The sequence below is a fragment of the Mastigoproctus giganteus genome, chromosome 2 (genome assembly GCF_048544385.1).
Source record: "Mastigoproctus giganteus isolate SK-2022 chromosome 2, ASM4854438v1, whole genome shotgun sequence".
In the NCBI taxonomy this organism is placed as follows: domain Eukaryota; kingdom Metazoa; phylum Arthropoda; class Arachnida; order Uropygi; family Thelyphonidae; genus Mastigoproctus; species Mastigoproctus giganteus.
In genome coordinates this window covers 119034193-119048415 of record NC_143576.1, presented here as the reverse complement: position 1 = coordinate 119048415, position 14223 = coordinate 119034193, and the positions used below count along the sequence as shown (strand labels likewise).

The following is a 14223-nucleotide window of genomic DNA, read 5'->3' as shown; positions in this document are numbered from 1 at the left end:
ACACTTCCGACATACTTTTAATTTGCATACTTCAGGTGTTGACACAGTTGAACCGGGTGTTGAAATCGATCACAAAAATAATAATCGATTGTATATCAATTATCATTAGCGTTTCTTATTACGTATTTTACTGTAAACTGAAAATACGAGTCTTTCTAATAAGCCAGGAAGGCCTGCTAACTTTTATAAAAATATCTCGCCGTGGATCCTTCCTTTCGCTATTTTCTCGCTTTGTTTGTGTTCCTGCAGCAGAACTCGCGGAAACTGTAACAGAACGAGATGAATGCGAAACGAATGAATAGCCCATAATGGGCTTTATTACTAAGTGACCTATGAATTAGCACACAATCCAGGTACGTGTTTTAGTATTAGTTCCGACCACCCTAACCTTCATTTGCCCTTGCACTGAGGGATGTGAGCGGATTACTGGAAGGTCTAGCGCAGGTGAAAAACTGGTGGCCAACAAAACTAACGAGACTGGTGACCTCACTGCTTGAAATGATTAAAAAAGAAAATAAAATGCATCGCTGTGTTGCTTTTGTGCGACACACTTCCCTTACGGCCGTTTAAGTGTAGCAACCTTCGAATAGTCACGCGGTGCATTATGGGATGTACCTGTATCGGGTGTAGGGGATCTCCCAAGTCTTAGATGTAGCGGAGCGGTCGTTGTGTGCACGCGTCCACTCCAGTCACCGGAGTAGCGAACGCGTAAAAAAAAGTTTTCTCACATGGTACGCGCGGCATATTCCGGCCATTCCTGCTAGATGTCGCTTTATATGGAAATATGAAATACTATTTGCTGTGTGTGCGTGCGCGCGCTTCGGTGAAAGTTTCGATCAGTGGATTGCACTGACTGACCAATATCTCCTTATCGAGAACATTTGCCCAGACATAGTTTATCTCTTTACTACATCTCTAATAGATAACTGTAGTGTGACTTTCTTCCAAAAGATTCCGCAACATATCTTGCAGCGATGCTGGCTTCGGCTCGCTGGCATCCACCTGATGTCTTATCTGTTTTAAGGCGCTTGTCATATCCAAGGTAATAAGAAAAGTATCGTCGTGAAGTTCACTTAATGCCATCAATTATTGACTAATAATTATCTTTTCGTAAATCAGATGAGGGGTGTGTGTTGTGTGTGTGTGTGTGTGTGTGAGAGAGAGAGAGAGAGAGAGAGAGAGAGAGAGAGAGAGAGAGAGAGAGAGAGAGAGACAGACAGACAGACAGACAGAGAGTCTTGAATTCTCTTTGGATGATTATGAACTTTTGTAATGAGTGTTAGTGTTAAAGCTTCATTTAATTCATTAATGCCAATTTATTAACAATTAATAGTAGAGGTTTATGTTTGAAATTACCATAAATATTGAAATTATGAAATCTGTTACGCTGATTTGAACGTCGTGAAATTTTTGTAGTTTTGGTTTCAGGGGGCGAAAATCAGAGTCCAGAAAACGTTTGGGTAGGCATTTGTTCGACTAAAGAAGTTAAGTTTGTGATTATTCCATATCTTCCTATAATGATCTATTTTAGTGTAATCCTTTATATTTTGAAAATTCTAACCAAAGATTAAAATTGTGTTTTATACTTTGGTATATTTTAACCTTAGGTTATCAGAATATAAAATGCAAACTTAGTTACAAAAATATGTAACTTTTATTTTAATATTGGTTACATACCTCTGTATAATATTTTAATAAGTTTTCAGAGTATATCTGAAACGTAAGAGTAAATTATGATTATAGAAAGGTTAAATTTAAACTCTGTGTACCAATAAGCTTTACAAATGAACTGAAGTGTTCATCTTTCCACGTAATAAATACTGTACCGTATTTAGAGAAGGGATATAACACATTTGCCTGATTTTTAACTCTCTTTATGCTTGTAATCATTATGTTTGAGATAAGAATCCTTACTTAAATCACACTTTTTTTGAGCTTTGATTTTTCCTATGAAATTTTAAAAACCTAGATAAGTTTCTCCTTCTGATTATATCTCAGCCTTTGTGATTCAACTCTAGTATTTTTTTTTTTTTTTTTTTTTTTTTGCGGCGCCTCCGTAGCCAGGTGGGAAGGAGCAGCAGTGCATAGCACACGCTTCTTGATTAGACCGGGGTTCGAGCCCGTCACCACCAAATACGGAGAATGCGGAAAGGTCGGGGAATGACCACCGCATATCCCGGAGCAATATGGCCTTAGTTGCTAATGCTCTTGAAAACCAAATAACAAAACAAAAACTAGTATTTTTCACGTCTTGATAGATCTTTTTAATATATTCCTGAGAGAAATGTACTTCCCTTAACTGGCTGAGTATTCGATTTCCTGTTCCAAAAGTTTCTAATTCTAAGGCTGTCAAATTGGCCTTCAATATTTATTGAAGGCCAATTACTATATTCCCCGCCCCCACCTCTAACTTCTCCAGAGAACTATTTTACCCTTTTACTCAGGAAATTCTTCCCTCTTTTCACTGATTAATAATTTGGAAAACAAACTAGTTACTAGACTGTTCCTGGCCTCAAGTTTTTAATAGTAAAAATTAGTTGAATATTATCTATATCGATTTTTCGTTTGATGCCGAAACACTATGAATCTTCTAGAGCAGAGGTTTTCGAACGGTGGTCCGCATCGCCAATGGTTCTCAAGCTTCATTCAGGTCGTCTCCCAAACAACTGGGATTGCAAAAATAATAATAAATACTGTTGCTTTTTTAAATTTCTTACTGCGTTTCATTGTATTAAAATCTCAATTCCTTGATCACGTAATTTTTATAAATATTAAATTTATAATTCAGATTTTTCTGTCTTATCTAATACTGTTGTGCTGGTATTCTTCAACGTAGCGCATTGTCGGCCTTGTCTGCTGTTATCCTTCTCCTTATTTAAAAAAATTTTTTTTTTTAGTCAACAGTATTAATTAGTCACTTGATATTCTTGTCTGCTTGATATCGACGGTTGATGCACCTAAGTCAGCTCACTTATCCATTGTTAATCAAAAATAAATCTTTTTGATCTTCCTTGGCAAGTTTTTAATCATAATATTAAAAGAGTTTTCTTCTAAAAGAAACTGTGTAATTTTGGACTCACGTCTTTATAATCTGCAAATTAATCATACAAAGGTGCGATCTTTAAAAAACTGTTGGTTCTAAGACAGAACTTTATTCATGCGGCCCCATCTTGGTATTTTAAAGTATATCCATGTGTTTTCACTATGGGATATGAAGCAGAAGTGTAGTCAGCGGTTGCTCATTCTACGCAGAAAGGTTTTTTGTCGGTACTTTGTCGCTTAGCATATTAAACCAAAGAATACGACCAAGGAAGGATTTACCAAGTAGAAGTGGCGTAGTTGCACCAGGGCCCCCGGAAATGAAATCAGTATTAGTCAAGGGCCCCGCAACCTTCTTTCTAGGACCTCAAAAAATATGTGCGCAAGGATTCTAGCTACAAAAATCTGGCACTGAATACGAGGCAAAGCCTTATTCACCTTACCAAAAGAATTTACTCTCTGATAGAATTTTTCCCCATTCCTTCTATGAGCCTTCTAAACAACCTTAAAATTAACCCTGTTTTATTTAGTACCGACTCAAAGTATGCCAAAGATGTAATCAATCTAATATTATTATATACACTGGTTTTCAAAGAAAGTGCACTCCCCCCCCCCCATTGGCGCCTCCGTAGCCAGGTGGATAGGAGCAGCAGTGCGTAGCATACGCTTCTTGATTAGACCGGGGTGCGAGCCCGTGACCACCAAATACGGAGGATACAGAAAGGTCAGGGAATGACCACCGCATATCCCCTGAGCAATATGGCCTTAGTTGCTAATGCTACTAAAAACCAAATAACAACAACAACAGGCATCATCCCCTTAAAATTGTAATTGTCGTCCGAATAACGTAAGTATATGCCATTATTTCTTACAGATTGTATCAGATAAGATTGACATGCGTATGTGATGACGTAATATTGCAACAGCTGTTACCTTCAGCTATATAAGCACGCTCTGCAAGGGTTGCAGTCATTCCTTGCGTGTGTCAGAATGTTACGTGCAGTTGACGCTACGAAGAAAGAGTGCTATTGTTGTTTTATGTGAGGAAGGATGTTCTTCCCCTCATATTGCTTATAGAGTGTCTTGTAATCAGTCGACACTGAGTAGATTTCTTTCCAAACTCAAGAATACTGGTTCTGCTAATAGGAAAAAAAGGAATCGGACGCAAACGAGTCTCTACGCCAAAACAGAACTGCGGTTTGAAGCGCTTATGCCTTACAAACCGTAAAGCTTCTTCCTGTGAGCTGAAAAGAGAATGAGAAGAACACAAAGGAGTGGTAGGAGTGGTAGCAAGTGCAGTAACAGTCAGAAGACGCCTCTTCAAAAATGGACTTGTAGCTCGTCGTCCTAAGAAAAAAAGCCCCCCCCCCCTCACACAAAAAATGAAAAAGGCCCGATTAATTTGGTGTAAGGAGCATGTCAAATGGACCTGGGAGCAGTGGAAGTCAGTTATTTTCTCGGATGAAAAGAAATTTACACTGCATGGCTCTGATAGGAGACAAACGATTCGCCGTAGTCGTGGTGAAGAATACCATCCAGACTGTATGGTGTCTACAGTGAAATTCCCTACCAGCAAATGATATGGGGGTGCATTTCGTATCGCGGAGCAGATCACCTGCAGTTTATAAAAAGTTCTGTAAATGTCAATGGATACCTGGCTATATTGGAAGGCAAATTGCTGCCAACCATCAGAGACCATTTCAACCTGCCAAGTAACTGTATCTTTCAGGACGAGTCTGCTCCTTTGGGGGGCGAAAAGTGTAACTAGGCACTTTTGTAGTTACATTAGCTTCATTTCTGCATTAGAGGTTCGACAGTAATTTGTTTACATTTGTCACAGGTGAAAAAATGGTTAGAAGAACGGTCCATTACAACTGTTAACTGGAAACAGACCGGCCGGACCTGAATTCTATAGAGAACTGTTGGCATCGTGTGGAATCTCAGTTGCCAGAAAGAAACCAGAGACCCTTCGTTAAATTCAGGAAGCCATAATTCGGGTTTGGAACCACGAACTATCAGTTGATTATTTTCAGAAATTGATCTTGTCAATGCCTCGACTGTGTGCTGCTGTCAGAGCCATAGGCGGTTCAACTAAATATTAGTTTGCACCTGGTGAACTTTTCATTTTGTTTTCCATTTAAAATGATAAACTGAAGCAAACTGAGGGCTTCTGATAACATTTCAGCCATAATTGGCGTGTTTACTAAAACTGTTGTATAAAGGTTGTAAATGCTCATTTTGGAATATTTTGAGAGCATCTCTTAAATATTACTTAGCTTTGCCCCAACTATTAATAAATATCTTTTGTTTATATTGCTATTTGTGATGCTAGTCATTAATGTAACATACCATCGCGGAAAAGGGTTAGGAATGTGAAATTCCTAGGTGATGCACTTTCTTTTAACACCAGTGTACATACACCAGTGAGCCAAAACATTATGACCACCTACCTAATATGATGTTGGTCCTCCACCTGCAGTCAAAACAGCTCGTACCCGGCGAGGCATGGACGTTACAAGATTATGTGTCTTGTGATATCTGGTAAAAAGGTAAAGTGCAGCCATTATCAACCCACTGCACGATGGAAGCCTCCTCAACAATTCATGCTGAGGGAAAAATGGACCATAATCTGCCACGCTGGTCCAGTGCGGGTTGGCAGATCGACCGTATTCAGTAGTCAGGGGCTTGAACCCCGATCTAATCAAAGAGCGTGTGCTACTGCACTCCCGCTCCTGACCACTCGGCTACGGAGGCCTAATGTGGTATCTGGTACCAACACCTAACCAGCAGATCCTTTAACTCCTGTAAGGTCCGTGGTTGAGACGCCGCAGATCGGAGTTGCTGTTCCAACACAAACCACAGATGCTCGATGGGATTGATCTCTGGGGAATTTGGAGGCCAGGCCAATACCTGGAAATCTTTCTCACGTTCCGCGAACCAGTCTCGAACAGTCAGGGCGGTGTGGCATGACGCATTATCCTGCTGAAAGACGGCACCGCCAGGGGGAGGGAAGACCGATGCCATGAAAGGGTGTACCTAGTCAGCAATGATGTTTAGGTGTAACGTGTGTTAAGTGTCTAACGGCACCAGGGGCTTCCCCCATCTCCGCGTTGCTTTCATTGTGAGTGTACCAGTTCACTGGGAAGGCCAGAGATTTAAGTGTGTGGATCATGTGAGTGTGTAATGTTATGTACCGTTGTTCCTCTGGCAGGGTTCGATGTACTGTGTGTTGCGACACATTACTCCCATCACCAGCATTCCAATTTCTGGCGAGTTGCGCCACAGTCGCCCTTCTGTTGCCACGTACCATCCGGGAGAGCCTTCGCACACCTCGAGCATCGATGAGTTGTGGTCGTCCAACACCTCGCCGGCGGTTCGTGGGTTTCTCCTCCTCGGACCACTTTCGGTAGGTACTAACCACGGCTAACCGTAAGCATCCCACCAGCAGTGCCGTTTCGGATATATGCTTTTTGATTAGACCGGGGTTCGAGCCCGTGACCAACAAATACGGAGGATGTGGAAAGGTCAGGGAATGACCACCGCATATCCCTGGAGCAATATGACCTTAGTTGCTAATGCTCTTAAATAACCAACAACAACAACGTTTCGGATATGCTGTGACCCATTCGTGTGGCCATTACAATTTGGCCTTTGTCAAACTCGCTTAAGTCCTGCCTTTCCCACCTGAAGAACAAGAGTAACGGCGCCTCCGTGGGCAGGAGCAGCACCGGGGTTCGAGCCCGTCACCACCAAATACGGAAAAGTCAGGGAATGACCACCGCATATCCCCGGAGCAATATCGCCTTAGTTGCTAATGCTGCTAAAAACCAAACAACAACAAGAGTAACACTGATTAACGGAGCTCAGTATCAGGTGTTTTTCATACCGTGTCCGCGCACGCGCCGTAGTTCACCTGCAGTTGCTTCAATTTGCATTAACGACTCGCTGGTCATAATGTTTTGGCTCATCGTATATATAACTGATTTTTCCCATTATACTTGTATTTTGTCTTCCACAAGAAGACTCCCTTTTTCTACTTTCTTCTGATACGTTTGCCATTTAGACTATGTGTATGTAATTATGCACGTTAACTAAATGTATTTAATTACTTTTGCGCTAGTCATATTTCCTTGTGAACCTTTCTGGTCTCGGCCATACTTGGTAGCTTATTTCTGCTCATGCATAACTTATGTTAAGATCAGTAAACGAATATTTATTTTGTGCTTTTTTTGTTTGTTTTTGTTTCAGTTTCCTTGTTTGTTTTATTTTTGATACATGGACCAAAATAAGATGACTTCTTTAGAAGGAAAGGTAAATTTGAAAATAAAGCTTCTTTTTGGTTGGAGAGAAGTTTTAGAGTTTAGTTTTAGTTTTCTGGGTTTTTTTTTATTTTGGTTTAAGACACTGAACATTTCTTTCCATATAAATTTCTTACTTTGATTAGATTATGTCCATTTGAATTTAAGAAATTCGCCAAATTTATTTCAATTCTTTTCCTTATTTATTTCATAGTCCTCCGTGGTAATATAGTGGCTGTTCCGCTCTTTTCTGTTTGGAAAGGTCTGGATTCGATTCTAGTGTGGAGTAATTTATCCCCACAGAAACTCTTAAAGGGCTTTCCACGATGTGGTCGAGTTATCAATCACTAGACGAGAACTTATGTTATTTTCTGTTGGAAATTGGATGCTTCATTCCACAAAACTGATTACACAGAAAAAACTTAATTCCATAAATTACAACTTTACGCAAAAATAACGGTTTTATTTTTTGGGGGATGAGGACGCGCGCGGGCGCACACACACACACACACACACACACACAATATTATTTATTAGTATGCATGTAGTAAAATGAAAGACATGCCTGGATAAATCTATGGAAAACACTTAAGTGAGAAAAACATTAGATGTTACAGAATGCAAATATATATGAAAATACACAAAACCTTATTGTATATCTAGAGTTTAGGTGTTTACAGAATTATAAAAGGTATGCATAGTACACGTTGATCATCATTGACTCGACAGAGAACGTAAGAGATAAAACTAAAATAGGAGATATAAGCAGACTGGCAAGTCTTGTCCGCCTATACCTGCTTATATCTGTTATCACAAGCAACTCGTCGAAAAGGCCAAATTGGTCCCGAGCCAGACCATGACAGACTTTTTTTTTAATTTATTTTTTTCAGTAATTCATGAATTTATTTAAGTATTTGTTCTGTTTTCTTATACTTTGCAAAATGAGTTGTATCCAGCCAGGTGGACGAGCCGCACTGTAAAAATATATCATTGGCCCAGGGAGCACGGCGAACTCGTTCTTCGTCAAGAGAAGGTTATTCCACTTTAGTCCCAACAGGTGCGTATGCTCACAGGCATCATACAAAAGTTGTGTATGGTGCCTGTGAGTAATACAGAACGAACGTATAGGAAGAAATCTGTGAAAGATTAATTGAGAAATAAGCTAAGGTGATTAAAAATAGGTATGGTGATGACAGACAATAGTAAGATTTAATTAATAGCCGAATGAATGGAAATATTTATTCGACTTTGAAGGAGATCTGCTGTTATGGGTCAGGCTGAGAGGAACGTGTAAAATCACTGGAGAATACTTTCCGGACTTATATTCGGATTTAGATATAAGCAGAACCGATTTAACCTCTAAGTGAATTAGTCGATCGCTTAGAAAAATGGCTCCCAATCTTTTCACCAACAGAAACCGCTTTTATTATTCCTGTTTCCACATGTACCGGCATATATATATATATATACACACACACACACACACACACACACTGGTGTTCAAAGACAGCGAAATCACCTAGGAATTTTCCATCTCTAATCCTTTTTCGCGATGGTATGTTACATTAATGACTAGCATCACAAATAGAAATATAAACAAAAGATATTTATTAATAGTTAAGGCAAAGCTAAGTAATATTTGAAGGTGCTCTCAAAATATTTCAAAATGAGCATTTGCAACCTTTATACAAGTTTTTGGTAAACACGACATATATGGCTGAAATGTTAATCAGAAGCCCTCAATTTGCTTCATTTATTATTTTAAATGGAAAACAAAATGAAAAGTTCACCAAGCGCAAACTAATATTTAGTTGAACCGCCTCTGGCCCTGATGATGACAGCAGTACACCATCGAGGCATTGACAAGATCAATTTCGGAAGATAATCAACTGACAGTTCGTGGTTCCAAACACGAATTATAGCTTCCTGAAGTTCACGAAGGGTCTTTGGTTTCTTTCTAGCAACTGCAGATTCCACACGATGCCAACAGTTCTCTTTAGGATTCAGGTCCGGCCGGGCTGTTTCCTGGCCAGCTAACAATTGTAATGGACCGTTCTTCCAACCATTTTTTCACCTCTGACAAATATAAACAAATTACTGTCGAACCTCTAATGCAGAAATGAAGCTAAAGTAACTACACAAGTGCCTACTTACACTTTTCGCCCGATGACTAGGAGCAGAGTCGTCCTGAAAGATGGAGTTACTTGGCAGGTTGAAATGGTCTCTAATGAATGGCAGCAATTTGCCTTCCTATATAGCCAGGTATCCATTGTCATTTACGGAACCTTTTATAAACTGCAGGTGACCTACTCTGCGATACGAAATGCATCCCCATATCATTTGGCTGGTACGGAATTTCTCTGTAGACATCATACACGATGTCTAGGGCGAATCGTTTGTCTCCCGTCAGAGCCATGCAGGTTGAATTTATTCTCATCTGAGAAAATAACTTGACTTCAACTGCTCGGGGATTCATTTGACATGCTCTTTATACAAATTAATCGGGCCCTTTTCATTTTTTGTGTGAGGACGAGCTTCTTGGGACGATGGGCTACAAGTCCATTTTTGAAGAGGCGTCTTCTGACTGTTACTGCACTTACTACCACTCCTGTATGTTCTTTCCATTCTCTTTTCAGCTCAGACGAAGAAGCTTTACGGTTTTTAAGGCATAAGGGCTTCAAAACGCGGTCCAGTTTTGGCGCAGAGACTCGTTTGCGTCTGGTTCCTTTTTTCCTATCAGCAGAACCAGTATTATTGAGTTTGGAAAGAAATCTGTTCACTGTGGACTGAATACAAGACACTCTATAAGCAATGTGATGGGAAGAACATCCTTCCTCACGTAAAGCAACAGTAGCACTCTTTCTTCGTGGCGTCAACTGCACGTAACTCGCCATCCTGACACAAGCAAGGAATACTGCAACTCTTATAGAGCGTGCTTATATAGATGAAAGTAACAGCTGATGCAATGTTACGTCATCACTTAAGCGTGTCAATTTTATCTGATGTAAACTGTAAGAAATATTGCCATATACTTAGGTTATTCGGACGACAATTACAATTTTAATGGGTGATGCACTTTCTTTGAACACCAGTGTATATTTTTTAATTATTATTTTTTTGAAGATTCCGTCTGATATGACATCAGACGTAACAGTTAACTATCGTTTCCCCAGTTTTCACTATCGGTGCTTCGAATAAAAAGAAAAAGAAATTGAAAAATCATTCATGGTTAATAAAACTGTATAGTTTTCTGTATTGAAAGAGTTGACGGATCTCTAGAGATCCATAGACTCTCGCAGGTTGAGAACCACTACGTTACAGCTTAAAAGTTCAGGGGGGGACAGGAAAAACTAAATTGATTATTCATAAAACTACACCTAAATAAGTAGAGAGACTTCGGTTTCATATATTTATTCCTGATTGATGCAAAAAAGCCTCTGTCGAGCTAGCTACTTTGAACAGAAAATTAAATCACACAAAATATTGGCTTAAAGAGACCTGAAAACACAGAAAATAAGATGCTTGCATTCCTTTAGTAGTACATATCTTGCGAAATGCGAATCAAAAGTTAAATGTAAGCGCGCACAGCGTGTCAAAAGACCTATTACCACATTACATAGCTCATTCTGTTCTGTATTTCCTATTCTGTTCCGTTTTAAGTTTTAGCATATATTTGCATTTTGATTTTTCAGGAACATTTAAAAAAAACTTTGGACCATTCGAAGAGCGAATATTAATAAACACATGGAGTCGTGGAAGTGTAAAAATCCTGTTAAAGAAATAAAAACTTAGAGACGATTTTCAATAATACGATCTGGGAAAATGTGAAACCATTTTGTAATTAAATAATCTTAGTCATTTTCCCCCTTCAAGTAGTCTTTTTTTTTTTCTCAGATAAAATTAAAAAAAAAATCATTGTATAAAAGTGCTGCTACATTTTAATATTAAACAATCGAACAATTATAAGTTTCTCAATTACTGTTTTTTTATTAAATAATATATGATAGATCTCCCCTTATCTTAGCGGAACACCATTTGGTTGCACGTCTCCCACCTCAATTGTTCTGTGAACGTGCTTGCAACTCTATTTTGTTTTCCCAACTCGAACACCACAAATTATATATTCCTTTCACATCTTTGCAGCATCTGTCTGTTCATGAACGAGCCTGGGACGGTGTCACTTGTTTTACTTTAAGCGTGTGCTAGATCTTGTTTTTTGCAGCAGGCTTTTTTCTCGTCTGATCCAGTTTCCTGACCTTAGAATCTGGCACAGACTGCTACTAACTTACGAATTCTTCTTCTTCTTCTAGTGTACGAACTTTGGTGCCGATAAACTTATACTCGTGGACTTAAATAATATAAGATTTGATGTTAATCATTTCGTGTTTTACAAGATAGTAATTTCTTTGAATGTGTTATTAATATGATAAGATAAGCATACTGGAAAGTGTAATTTATGGCTAATTGGTACAAAAATCTGGAACAGATTGCATTTTTCGAACTAAATTTTTGAAGATACTGTATTTGAAATAATTGTGAAATAAAATATTAATTTTGCTAAATTAATTATTATGGAAGCATGTAGAATAGAGGAACGTTTTCTTCTTTTTGCCCTATTCTGTCTGGACAGAAAAGAAAGGAGTTGGGGGAATAGAAAGCCTGAATATTGTCCTAATTCTCTCACTCAGAACTGGCTTCACCTTTTCAGCGAGCTCTATTTACTTTTATTTCTCTGACAGTTTCAGTTGTTTCGATAATATTGCCGTCTCATTAGAGAGCGCATGCAACAAATAAACTTCGAAAAACTGTAAAGATAAAGCAACTATATGAGAGATATCACGCGGTGGCTGAAATTTTTGCTCGCAGCAATTAAAGATAAGGTGGCGGACAATCTAACATTCACCTATTTTTAACTTGTGAAGTTAAATATTGCTAATTTTTATTAGTCGCCATAATGTCGTTTCCCAGGTTTGTATAGAAATAGTAATTACTGTAAATGTGTTGCTTTATTTTTTATTATAGTAATGAGATTCAGAAAACATTACCGTAGGAAACAAAAAACAAAAGTTATAATTTAACAAAACTTCGAAAATGTTATTTGATGTCATTAACAGCAGCAATAGTATAAATATACTACAATATTTAAATGTAAAAATAATGATACATTACACCAGTTATTATTATTAGTGTTAGTCTTATATTGTTTCTCCCTGATAGGAGGTTCCACCTATTAATGGATCTTGCTACCAAGTACACAGGGTTGTTGTTATGTCTGGTGTTACTGTTGGTGGAGGAATTGTTTGACTATCCTACAGGTTTCAGGATTGCAACTTGGAGTTCCTTGTAGGTGTTCGCTGGGAGACCTATTGCTGCTAGGCTATTATATAGGGTATTTGACACCATACGGTGGTTGACACGTTGATCGGGATGGTCGTTACTTGTTGCATTATCTCTCTATACATTAAAAAAGTTTTTCTCCTAGTAATATTTATTCGAGCCAATGGGAGAAGAGGGCGGGGAAATTACGTCACTACAACGCGGGTAAAAAATTACATTGTCTTCCATTGAAAGACAACTGCCTACACAACGTTCACCAACTTCGTGCACATTCTTCACTGTGTAATACATGACCACTCACGGCATCATTTTATGTTCCCTTGTAATGTCAGAAACCGAAGAAGGGACCCGTTATAGTTTGTATACTTGTAAAATAGTTTAGTATTTTGTAAATATTGAAATATTTGTATAGTTTGTGAATATTTTAGTCCTACAATATTCCACATGCATTATGGAACCCAAAGCAAAAGGCCTTTTCCTAGTTATGTTTGTTATTTGGTTTTTAGGAGCATTAGCAACTAAGGCCATATTGCTCCGGGAATATGCGGTGGTCATTCCCTGACCTTTCCGCATCTTCCGTATTTGGTGGTGACGGGCTCGAACCCCGGTCTAATCAAGAAGCGTGTGCTACGCACTGCTGCTCCTTCCCACCTGGCTACGGAGGCGCCGCCTTTTCCTAAGTGACCTATGTAAACGCAGGTAACTAATTACATACTGATATTTATTCCACCTTGAGAATGCCGCGTAATGGGGGGAGGTAGTCAATGGGAGAAGAGGGATGCGGGTCACGTGGTTCAAGTGGGCGTGGCAATTACATTCTTCAAATGCACGGGTAAACAATTACATAGGTCATTTCCTGATTAGATATCGATCAAAGTATTTGGGCAAGGCACCACCTGTGGTTTCTCACATCTACACCATCAATACTCTTGTGATTAATACAGAACCTCTGTAAAAGCCAGAAAAGTGTTGTGTGTTGCATGTGTAGTTTAGTTTTGGGTTCTGTTGTTTGTGCTGGCTTCTTGGCCGCAGTGCCCCTAGTGGGACTCCACGTTGCTCGCCACCACCACCACCACCACTGGGAGGTGAGCCAGGCTGTCCACAGTACTCTGGCTGCTCTTCGGCAGGGGTTGCCTGAGCTTCCTGACATAGAACAAAAGGGAAAAAAAAAAAAAAAAAACCATAAGGGCGGGAGTGGGGGGGAAACATCAGTGCGTTTCGACAGGTGTCTTTTACGTAGAAAAGATCTGACTTACTCCGTCATACCTCTAATTTTACGTAGAAAACGGTGCGCGGTAGAAAACAAAGCCCCCTAGTTATTATTATAATAATTAATGTAATAACATTTAATTACAATTGTATTAACATTTAATGTAATTGTACAACATATAATAATAAGTAATAACCAAAAGTGAACAGAAATTTTGCGATATATAAACACTAATACTACGATAACCGAACCATGCGTAACAGCAATATATTATTCTATTTTTTACAATAAAAAGTAAACATTAGTACAGTAGACTATCAGAATAACGGCACGCTCGGG

The 14223-nt window shown here is 38.9% G+C and overlaps 1 protein-coding gene across 1 annotated transcript in view; it reads left to right on the top strand.

The window, feature by feature from the left end:
• The first annotated feature begins 876 nt into the window (after positions 1 to 876).
• LOC150089523 (ecotropic viral integration site 5 ortholog-like) overlaps positions 877 to 14223 on the top strand; it is a 338392-nt gene continuing 325045 nt past the window's right edge. Inside the window, exon 1 of the mRNA XM_090368641.1 lies at positions 877 to 1042. Within this exon, the coding sequence (XP_090224767.1) occupies positions 975 to 1042 (68 nt within the window). The 5' untranslated portion in view covers positions 877 to 974. The remainder of the gene's footprint in view (positions 1043 to 14223) is intronic.